Here is a 12,122-nt window from a genome sequence, read left to right on the forward strand (position 1 = left end):
ACACACATACCACATATATACCACACACACCCCACACACACACACAAGCAATGCCCATACACATGTGCATACACATACCACATATATACAACACACAGCCCACACACACACCCCACATACACACCCCACATACGCACCACACATACACACACACAACACACACACAGATACACAAAGACAGCAACGTCCATCCACATGTGCACACGTACATACATATGCACCACACACACACCCCACACACACATGCACCACACACACAGATACACAGGATAGGCAATGCCCATCCACATGTACACACACCACATATATACCACACACACATCCCAACTATACACCACACACACACAGACATACAAAGATAGGCAATGTCCAGCCATATGTACTCCCACACACACCCACATCACACACACCCCACATACATACCACACACACAGATACACAGATAGGCAACACCCATCCATGTGTATACAAACACATACACATACCCCACATATACATCACACACACACAGACACCACACACGTATCTCCCCCACCACACACACCCCACAGACACACACCACACATGCATACACACCACACCCGCACCCCCCCCCACACACACTTACAATCCACATGCCGTCGTACTTCAAGCTTTTCTCTGGATTCAGTGGATTGGTGTGCATTTCCTTCATCTCCCTCTTCCACCACTCGATGGTTGAATTACGGAAAAAGTCTGGAAAGGCTGTGTAAGCTCGGTATTGCTGTAAAAAATATAACGTAATTTGTTTGTCCCAGACAAACATATTAGAAGGCAAACAGGCATTACCAAGAACTTAGGCTGTGCAAAGCCTCGTACAGCGTGGTGCTAGGTAATCCAAACACAGCACAGTCACTTTCTCGGCTTGGTAGAAATACACTGTATACACAGAAGATACAGGGTGCCTTGCACACACCTACAGATTGGGACGCACTGAGAGACTTTTCCTCCTCTTACCCACATGACTGGTAACAATCAGCACCCTGCATCACCACCTCAGGTATTAGATGTCCACCCCTCAACTCCTGCCCTGCAGATTGCCAAGCACCCCTCAGGGGACAAAGCCTGGGTCGAGGCAGACGATGCCTGAAAGGCACAGGCATGGAATGCTCCATCACCGGGGGGAAGGACATCCCGGATCCCCTCCTGTGCCGTTCCCACTCAAATGTGGGAGTAAGTAACAGAGGAAGGGGAAGGTCAGTCCAAGATATTAGAATATCTAATTCGCACACACCCGTGCTCTGTGGTTTCAGAATCACATGGAATCCCGTTCAGCTGTGTGTAAAGTACATTTGGAGGATTAAAGAGGAAGTTTCAACCCGCACTTCTCTTCATCGTCCCTGCAATAGTAAAAGCTGTGTCTTTGTTTTAATTTGGAAAGCAGAGCCAGGGTACAACTCCTTAGCTAGACTGTTAGCTGTTTGAGGGCACAGACCTTGTCGGAGACTCTTCCGATTGGTCTTTACATTCCCCACAGCGCTGACTTAGAAACTGACATGAAATAAATGCTTGGTATAGAATCCTGGATTCACACCGCTCAGCAGCAGCAGCAAATATCCATAAATTCCTGTGTACCATGTTGCTTTTTATGGAACTGTATGGTCCTTTGTTGCTGTTGCTAGTTGCTGCAAGTCAGCTCCAACTCGTGGTGACCTTATGTACAACACAGCAAAACATCTTCGGGTCCTGTGCCATCCTCATACTCCTTCCAATCTCTGGGTTCATCTTCCAGCACTATATCAGACACTGTTCTGTTGTGATCTTTCGAGTTTTTATTGGCTGATTTTCAGAAGCAGATCGGCAGGCCTTTCTTCCTAGTCTGTCTTAGTCTGGAAGCTTCGCTGAAAACTGTCCACCATGGTGACCTTGCTGGTATCTGAAATAACAGCATAGCTTCCAGCATCACAGCAACTCACAAGCCACCACAGGACAGACCGAGACTGACAGGTGTTATATGATCTTTGGTATGTCTCAGTAAACAGGTCCATCTGTATTAGTTAGTACACTTGAAGAGTTAAAGAGTGAAATAATGCTGGGGGGAGAAAACAGAAAGAGAATATGGTCTAGGGGACCTCCACATCTTATCTGGGAGCCCTGGTGGCATAATGGTTAAGAGCTATGGCTGCCAACCAAAAGGTTGGCAGTTCGAATCCACCAGGTGCTCCTTGGAAACTCTATAGGGCAGTTCTACTCTGTCCTATATATAGGGTTGCTATGAGTCAGAAACGACTGGACTGGCAACGGGTTTAGTTTTTTTTTTTTTTAATATCTTATCTGAAGTGGACAAGAGGCAAGAAGGAACCCACGTGTCCAGATAAAAGGCAAGAGAGGAAGAGAAAGAAGAGAACCACGTCAGTACACAGGGATCCTGCTCACAGAGAAGTAGAAGTGAGAGGAACTCATGAGCGGGAGGTGGCCAGGGCGACATTTTGTTGGCAAACGAGGTAGAAACCATGGCACCTGACAGAGAGCCTGTCACAAGAAACTGAGAGCAGGGCTGGAAATGATGGGTGGGGTGGGAGGATGAGAATAAGCAAACACCACAGGGTCTGGGTCAGAACTGCAGCCTCCTCTGGACACGGCGGGCGTCTGCCCAGCCCTGGGAGACTGACCTCACTAAGGACTACTCTGATGAACCCCGTAATTAAAGGGAGTCTGCCATTCCCCACTGAGCAGCCTGTCCTTGCTCCTGCTGTGTTTCTCTGCCTTCACTTTCCTGCCCCCAACCAGCGACGTGCCCACCCGCGTGTCTAGCCCAGGGTCACCGATCAGAATCCACTGTGTGCTACCGAACACCAAGTCCTGACCCACCCCAGACTCACTGAATCGGAATCTGAGTGTGGGACCCAGGAATCTGCTTCAGCTCGGCTTCCTGGGTATTGATTTTACCAGAGGCTGCCATCAGCCAGGCCAGACCTGGACACCGGTAGCTCCCTCCCCCTCAGCCTCATCAGGTAAGTGTTATTAATATGCATAATTGTAATTGTCCTACCTGCTGAGAATCTTTTATGTGCTACCTAATAGATCACATGACCACCAAGGAAGCATTTCTCGTCAGGGTGCTGTTTGCATTCGGGGCAGGAGAACTCTGTGAAGAACCCCCACAATCAGAACTATGGGAACCCCTGGTCCTGCCCTCTAAAAGCTCCTCTGTTGTGGTAACCCACACTGTCCCACAGATCTCCAAATACCCTCAAGGTGGCAGTATTGCCCCTACTGGCTCATGAACCGTAGGGCTCACGTGACAGAAGCCAACCCCTTATCTGTCAGTGTGTTGTACTGTGGTGTTTTTCAAGTTGTTCTGATGCTGGAAGCTATGCCACTGGTATTTCAAATACCAGCAGGCCCACGCCAGACTAAGACAGACTAGGAAGAAAGGCCTGGTGATCTACTCTTGAAAATTAGCCAATGAAACGCTATGGATCACAACAGAACATTGTCCAATATAGTGCTGGATTATGAGCCCCCCAGGCTGGAAGTCTCTCAAAATACACAGTGGCCGTAACAATGGACGGGAGCATACCAGTGATCGTGAAGATGGCACAGGACTGAACAACGTTTCATTCTGTTGTACGTGAGGTCGCCGTTAGTCAAGGCTGACTCGACAACCACTGAAAACAACAAACCCCTTGTTGCTGAAGTGGCTCCTCTCACAGCCTGATGGTTTAGAAGTCAGGGAGCCACGGTCTTGAGCTCCACTGGCCTGGCAGGTCCCTGTGACCATGTGGGTGGCATGGACCACCAAAATTCAGGTGACCCTCCGGAAAAGCAACAGGGGAGTGGGAAGATAGGGCCTCTCCTTTGAGTCCTTCTCTCTCACACACACACACAGACACACACACATATATGTATATATATTACCCTTTTTAGCATTTTTTAAATTTTTATTTATTTTGTTGTTGTCTGACATACGCTTTTTGTATTACGTGATCAGGGGTAGACAAAAGGGAAACAACCTTGAGCTATGTCTAACTCATCATTCTTTCCAAACATTGAAATTTGCCCAGCTCTGCCTCTGCTGTTCTACTGCACCCAATGCCAGAAATAAAGAAACAAGTCCAGTGGCCATGCAGCCTGGTCCCAAGTATGGGACCCTGCTCACAGGTACTGCCAGAGGAAGTGACAACAGAGCCAACAGCTGATGTCAGTTCACTGGGCACACATCTTGGCCAGGGGATGGAGCTGAAGGCTTCCTGGACCAGCGAGGAACCATATATTCACTCAAGCAACAAAGACTGAGTGGGGGGTGGGATTTCAGGTCCACAGAGCAGATTATCTGGAAACCATTACACGTAAGAACTGGTCCCCCGCAGAAGGAAGTTTTCATGTAAGGCTGGAATCTAAGAGGTCAAGGTTGAGAAATTCAAGTAGGGATGAGGGGGCTTATAAGAGTGAAGATGAAGAAACTTGTCCACATTACACAGATTCACAGAGAAAAGGACCTGGTCACTAAAGGCAGGTGGTAAGAACGGTTCAAAAGGGTTAGCCCGAGGAAGCAGCACAACAGCAACAGCAACGTATACACCAATTCAAGGAAAAGATACATCTTGGAGTGTTATCCAGTGGAGATTTCAGGGGCCTTGGGAATCTGGCAGTCCTGAATTTGAAATCACCTCTGTCACCTAAAACCTTGTGAACGTGGACAAGCTCTTTAAGGTCTTTGAGTCTTAGTCCTCCTGGGGTAGCAGTACCTGCCTCCCAATCAGGAGTCAAATGTTATGTGTAACGTGATCGCACATGGACAGACACACAGGACAGGCTCTCTCAGTGCCACCCCCCATCACACCCCATGTCCACGGATGGGCACGCCCTTGTCCTGGGTACAGATGCCCCTTCCTGGCAATCTGACTGCACATGACGCCCCAAAGGCCTTTACCTCCACTTGGCTGTCCCAGTCTAGAGAGTCGTTAACGACAACACCAGGGAAATCAGGCCAGACCTGTGGGGAGGAAGAGAAGAGGAAGCTGTTCAAATGCCGTGCACTGGGTAAGTTCCTTTACAGAGTACAGCCTAAGGGACACTAAAACCCAAACTAATATTGTTCGATGTTCATGTAGAGAAAGTGGATCCCACAATGCATCTACATTCCTTAGAAAGTCCTTAACTGTGTCAACATACTTTGATTGAGAAGATGAGAGTTTTGACTTCAGAGCCCACTGCAAAGGGTCCAAATCAACATGCACAAACACGCTACCAGGCTGGGGTGCTGAGTCATACCTTTCCCCAGACAATGTCACCATTGGGATCCTTGATGAAGACGTCGTTCTCCAGGCCCCGGGTGAACGCACGATAGGGTTGGGTCTCATTACCAGAAATGGCTGGGTCCTGAAACAAAGCATGGGTCAGGTGGGGAAAGCAAAGCCAGAGAATGACTAGGAACAGTAAAAAGGAGAACGTCTCAAAAGAGAAGGCTCCAGCTTCAACCTGAGCGCTAGAGCTTCTGCAAATTCTGAGTGATGCACTTCTCTTACTGAACCTCAGTCTCTCCACTTGTACCGTGGAAAGAAACACAATAAAAGGCTTTCTCCCCCAGACTCCACACATTCACAGAGGACTAACGAGGAACAGATGACCCGCATCCCATCAACTTCACGCATGATCCACATGCTCACAGAGGACTAACCATGATAAATGACCTGTGTCCCATCAACTTCATGTGACCCACGTGTTCACAGAGGATTAACCAAAATGAGGATGACATGAATCCCACTGGCCTTCATGCGTGACTCACCACACTCACAGAGGACTAACCGGGAGAGATGACCCACCCGTGTCCTATCCCCTTCATGTGTGACCCACCCGTTCACAGAGGACTAACCAGGATAAGAATGACCCGCAACCCATTGTTCTTCATGCGCGTGATCAGAGCAGGTAACCCGGCAAACTTGGGGCCGAGGGTGAAGTCCAGCTGCCGCTCCATGTAGTCAATGTCAGAGTACTGCACGTCCTACAGGGACACAAGGACACAGGTGGCTGCTGTCACAGAAGCCTGGGCTCCATGCAGAGCAACCTCTACCACCCGATGGAGAATTCCAGACAGCTCCTTCTTGACCCTTTCAAATCCCAGCTCTGTCACTTGTTAGTTGCTGAGTCCTGGGCAATTCACCTAACTTGCAAACTTTCAGTTGTAAAATAGCAGAATTTAGATCAGCAGAAAACAGGGATGATAATGGCTATCTGGTAGGGCTGTTATGAGGATAAATGAAAATACTGGGTGAGAAAGGGCTTGTTAACTTACAGTATAAGGAATTATTGCTGTTACCTTCCCCAAGGTACAGAGCCTGGTACCAGTGGTCCATGTGCAGAGAGAATAACATGATGTTACCTACTCAGTGCTAATGCATCAAGGGCAGAAAGCTACTAAAAATCCAAACAAAACATAAACCTGCGATTCTTTTGGAATATCCAGTATTGAGGATTATCAGACATCAACCAACTAGTTGCCGATGCCAATGCCAGACACCAAGCCAACTAGTCAATTCCAACTCATGGGACCCCCATGTGTGCAGAGTAGAACTGTGCTCCATAGGACTTTCAAGGCTGTGACTTTTTAGAAGCAGACTGCCAGTCCCTTCTTCTGAGGCACCTCTGGGTTGGTTAGAACCACCAACCTTTCAGTTAGTAGTCCAGCACTTAACCGTTTGCATGAGATATTGCATTCTCTACCTTCCATTAATATGAACTTCGTACACAATAGAAAAGTAAATGAAATACTATCAAATATATACGTGGCTCACGGGATATGCTGTCTGATCTTTGGACCCCACCCCCACCCCCACCCCCGTCATCAGGTGAAGGAATGGGTTACTTCCATGTGTATCCCTTCGGAAGCCAGTCCCAGGATTGCTGATTGAGCCAGTGATGAGCTAAAAACAGGGGACACTGAACTGCTGGGTCTGAGAAGCGCTGGGACTGAGGTTATACTGACCCATAAATTGGTTTGACTTAATTTGGTTAATTTTTTTTTTTAATGAAGCAAAACAGCTCTTTGGGGGATCATTTATTCTTACGGTACCAAGCCATCTTTTGACTCTCTTGAAGTCTTGCAAAAGAAGTGCGATGCAGCTGAAAGAGCCCTAGAGGTACAGAGCCTGTGCCTGCTCCTCCTTTGGCAAATCGCTGTGACTCTTTGAGCTTCCTTCCCTCCAAAATGTGGACAATGACCCCACCTGTGTCACAGGGTTGGGGTGAGGCTCAATGTGATTTTGCATGAGAAAGCACTTTGTAACTTTGTCCCCAAAACCACTGCCATCAAGTCCATTCCGACTCATAGCGACCCTCCAGGACAGAGTAGAACTGTCCCATAGCTGCCCCGAGGCTGTAATCTTTACAGGAGCAGACTGCCAGGCCTTTCTTCCACAGAGGAGCTGGTGGGTTCTAACCACGGACCTTTCAGTTAGCAGCCGAGCGCTTAACCACGGCACCACGAGGACTCCTTTGTAACTTTGTAAAACCCTACAAAAAACCAGCCAAACGAATCCCAGCACAGAGACGGCGGGAGTTAGCCGTGAGGTCCCCTGGCCAGCACACCACAGATGAGAACTTACGTAGGGAATCTGGGCAGCCACCATTGCATCATACAAGTTGGCGATCTCCGTGTCATTCTCGTATCCATAGCGACACAGCTGAAACCCCAAGGCCCAGTAAGGCACCATCACAGGACGGCCGATCAACTAGAAAATAGAAACATTAGACCTCAAAAAGGAGAAACCAAACAGAGGCTGTACACAAGGTACTAAAGTTTTTCCAGTGCCCTGAGCTAGGCGATCACAAATTCAAACCCAGGGAGAAATCAAGGGAACGCAGAACTGCTGGGAAGCCCAGGAGGCGTTTCTTGCTAGACTGGAACTCCCCCTCTAGGCATTCTGGAAAACCTGAATTTACTCTGACCCTAGAGGCAGCTGAGCTTACTGATCAAGAGCAGAGATACTGGAGGTGAAATGCCTGGATTAATATACGGGCTCCTGTCCCTGCTGGCTGTGTGAACTTGGGCAAAAAAAAGTAAGCTCTTTGTGTCTCAGTTTCTTCACCTGTAAATCAGGGATAATAAATGTATCTTCCTCATAGTGTTTTGTGAGGACTGAGTGAGTTAAAGCGTGGAAAGTGCTCTGAATGATGGCGAGCATGCACTACCACCATCACCACGACCCCTTCCCCACTCTATCCTCACCCACACCACCATCATCACCACCACCTCCACTATCACCCCACCACCCCCCCACTCACATCACTGCCATCACCATCATCCCCACCTCCACCTCCACCACCATCACCATCATCCCGCCCTACAATTCCATCTCCACCACCACCAACACAACCACCACGACAACCACCATCACCACCACCATCACCAACATCATTATATCATCATCATCACCACGACCACCACCATCACCAACATCATATCATCATTACCATCACCACCACCACCACCACCACCATCATTATATCATCATCACCACCACCGTCACCACCACCAATACCACCACCATGACCACCACCACCATCACCGTCATTATATCATCACGACCACCACCATCACCAACATCACTATATCATCACCATCACCACCACCACCACCATCACCACCACCACCACCACCACCACGACCATGACCATCACCATCACCAACATCATTATATCATCACCACCACCACCACCATCACCACCACCACCATCACCAACATCATTATATCATCACCATCACCACCACCATCACCACTACCACCACCCTCCACTACCACCACAACTACTTCTATTACTCTGGGATGCTTAGAGAGGCTTCAAACTTAATGGTTATTGAAATGTATTTATTGCCCTTTATTCTATAATCTTCCTGCCTCCAAGAAAGACCAACAATTCCAGTTATCATGTGAGATCCATAGAAATGAATGTGCCTAAGATGGTTTGTGCTACACAGATGTGCTCTATAACACTTGGTACTAACAGAGTTCCCTCCTACCTCAGTGTACTGCTGAGTGACAATCTCTGGGGTTGGCCCCAAGACCACATAAAAGTCCAGAATTCCCCCTGTGGTACGGTATGTCAGGGCAGGCATGGGCTGGAACGTTACATCTGAAAACATAGGAGGATATCAGCCAAGGTGGACACCTTCAAGATGAGCAACCACTCCTGAAATTCATACCTTCTTCCTCTTGCCATGTCCCCTACTGTAGAGAATTAAAGCAGATGTTTAATTGCATTAAACCCTCACAGAGCTGAAGAGATTAAGTGAAAGCCTATAGGGTCTCACTCCTTGGTTCCCCCCCCCAACCCTTTGGTGTGTTTTATTATGTTATTATATGGTTGATTATTCTGCTCTTTTATTAGATATTATTATGACTTTTTTTATTTTAGAATAGTTTAAGACTCATAAGAAGTTACAAAAATAGTACTGAGAGTTCCCAGCTTCCCCCAATGACAATATCTTACAGAATCATAGTACACTGTCAAAACCACTGAAACTAACATTGATAAATACTCTAAACTCAGGTATAGACCTTATTTGGACTTCACCAGCTTTTATATGCATCCATTTTTTCCCACCCCTGGATTTAAGGCTTTCCTGTATACCATTAGATTTTCTCCACACTCCACCCCTACAACAGTGCTCTGACCCATAGTGTCAATAATCCAAACTATACAGACCGCTCCCATGGGCTGACCTTCAGGGAAGCTATCTGAGACTTGCTTGGTTATGTTATTCCTTCTTAAGTGACTTCTGTCAAACAAGAAGTGCTTTAGTTCTTATATCACCTGCTACAGCACTCAACTAAACAGAAAGGGCAGGAAAGTAAAACAAACAACAACAAACAAAAACCACTCTCCACCAGATAATAATCTTCACTTCCTAGGCAGCTAAGCCAAACACCCCCGAAGTTACCCAGGAACAACTGGCTCACGAAAATTAGAGACGCCGCCGCCACCATCTTACCCATGGCGTTGCTGTTGAGCAGGAGCACTCCGTGGGCGTTGCCGTCCTCCTCCAGCGCCATGTAGTAGGGGTGCACGCCATAAGAGTTCAGCTTGTACTGGGGGAGTTGCAGAGGAGAAGTGGTAGGAGGTTAAAAGACATTGTGGCTGACAAACTCGACAAAGAGTGACCACTAGGACAGGTCCAGTCTGTGACATACTAAATTAAATCCACAAGAAATAAGGGAGCATGGGAATTGGCCCGCTTTTCTAAAAGCAGAACGTGACCATCCACGTCGAGTCTGGGAAGACGCAGCACAAAGCATGTGTGGTGTGATGGGAGACGGGCAGAAACACAGAGCCCAAACGCTCTGTCCTTACCCCTGGGGGCTGGTCCCGTGAGAACATGCCCCACGTGTGCCAGTTCAGGTCTCTGCGGAAGGCTGTGTGCTCAGTTTCCCCAAAGCCATAGACGTAGTGGGAGGGGAGGCGAGTGGAGATGCGGATGAACATGTCGTTGAAGGTGAAGCCAAGGACCTGAGAGTCCCAGCTGCAACACAAAGGGTCGATTTGGAGAAGAAATGAGTTCAAGGAGCTCACTTTCAAGGCTAAAGGAACTCTTGATTTGCCCTCACCCAGAACCTGCTCCTCTCCACACAAAACATAAATCCATTTAATGAAAACAATCGTAAATACCCTTGCTAAGAGCCTAGGATCAGCCTTCATACCTCTCCTTCCAGTTTTCTTCAAAGTAGGAAACCTAATCACTTCTCACCCTCTCAACTGCACCATCCCAGCCCTCATTTCCAACCCTGACCCTCACAGCCCATTTTCTACATAGCATCCAGAGGAAGCCCTGGACTACTAACCAATAGGCTGGTGGTTCAAACCCACCCAGAGGTGCCTTGGAAGTAACACCTGGTGATCTACCTCCAAAAGGTCACAGCCTTGACAACCCTACGGCACGTAGTTCTACCCACAGAATCAACTCCACGGCTGCTAACTACAACAACTCACACGGCGTCACTCCTCCATTGGCAATTCTTCAGTGGCTTCTCAGTCGAACATCTTACGGAGCCTTCGAGGCCACCTCTGATCTGGAGCCCACCGGACACCCAGCTCATCTCCCAGTGCCACCTCCTGACTTGCTGCCCTGCTCCAGCGACCTCAGCGTCTCCTCTTCTTTAAATGTCCACTCTGCTGGTCTCACGGCCTCAGCACTTACTAGTCCCTCTGTCTGAATGCTCTTCCCCTCCCCTCATCTCCACATGGGAAGCTCCTCCCCTTCACCCAGGTCCTATTTCCAATGTCACCCCTTTGGGGAGACCTTCTCTGACCACAGTACCTAAAGCAGTAACCCCCTCAAAACTCCCAGTTACCCTGCTCTTTATCCTACACAGCAGTCATTCCCATCTATACTTCTTTGTTTGTATTTTAACTTAAATTGTCTTTGTTATTTACTATAATCTCTTGTCATGAGGAGAGCGACCTCATATGTCTATAATCATGGTGCTTAGAGTAGCACCTCATACAGAAGCACCCTATAAACATTTGTTGAATGAAGGCCCAGGTGCATGCACCTACCTCAGTCATTATTCCCAGGGCGCTAAAGATTTCCCATAAGAACAGCCTCAAAAGAAACAACTTATTCACGAATCTGGAAATGGACCGGGGATGGTTTGAGGCAGGACACTGCCCAGGACAATGGGCCTAGCAGTGAGTGTCTGGGGATGTCTGTCAATTCCCAGCAAGGTGGGAGCCACTTACATGATAGTGTCTGTGCTCTTCCTGCGAATTTGAATCCCAAACGGGTTCCTCTTAATGAGGACATCATAGAGCCGACCCTCAGAGGTGCTGGACGGTGTGCTGGGTATGTTGAGAGGCACTGGGACTTCATACCGACTGTTGCTGGAATCATAAATCTAAGACCAGAGGAAACAGATTTTAGACAAGGAGAATTCTCTTAAAACCTACATCCTTAACAGAACTTCAATGTCTTTGACAGAGTCTGAATGCTATGTTTGTCTTCTTTAAGCTCATGATACCTGGGATTTGACGTATTGCATTGGGCAAATCTGCTGCAAAATACTTCTTTAAAGTGTTGATAAGCAAAGATGTCACTTTGAGGACTAAAGTGCACCTGACCCAAGCCATGATATTTTCAATCACCTCATATGCAGGTAAAAGCTGGA

General features: G+C 47.9%; 1 protein-coding gene across 1 annotated transcript in view; it reads right to left on the minus strand.

Moving 5' to 3' along the window:
• LOC101350828 (maltase-glucoamylase, intestinal) overlaps nucleotides 1-12,122 on the minus strand; it is a 250,622-nt gene that overhangs the window by 16,886 nt on the left and 221,614 nt on the right. The window contains exons 28-36 of the mRNA XM_023736869.1: nucleotides 11,698-11,852; nucleotides 10,312-10,480; nucleotides 9,953-10,049; nucleotides 8,981-9,093; nucleotides 7,566-7,691; nucleotides 5,837-5,965; nucleotides 5,236-5,343; nucleotides 4,895-4,957; nucleotides 608-742 (exon numbers count right to left, since the gene is read on the minus strand). Coding sequence (XP_023592637.1) covers nucleotides 608-742; nucleotides 4,895-4,957; nucleotides 5,236-5,343; nucleotides 5,837-5,965; nucleotides 7,566-7,691; nucleotides 8,981-9,093; nucleotides 9,953-10,049; nucleotides 10,312-10,480; nucleotides 11,698-11,852 — 1,095 coding nt within the window. The remainder of the gene's footprint in view (nucleotides 1-607; nucleotides 743-4,894; nucleotides 4,958-5,235; nucleotides 5,344-5,836; nucleotides 5,966-7,565; nucleotides 7,692-8,980; nucleotides 9,094-9,952; nucleotides 10,050-10,311; nucleotides 10,481-11,697; nucleotides 11,853-12,122) is intronic.

Source organism: Trichechus manatus, unplaced genomic scaffold, assembly GCF_000243295.1.
Source record: "Trichechus manatus latirostris isolate Lorelei unplaced genomic scaffold, TriManLat1.0 scaffold00093, whole genome shotgun sequence".
In the NCBI taxonomy this organism is placed as follows: Eukaryota; Metazoa; Chordata; class Mammalia; order Sirenia; family Trichechidae; genus Trichechus; species Trichechus manatus.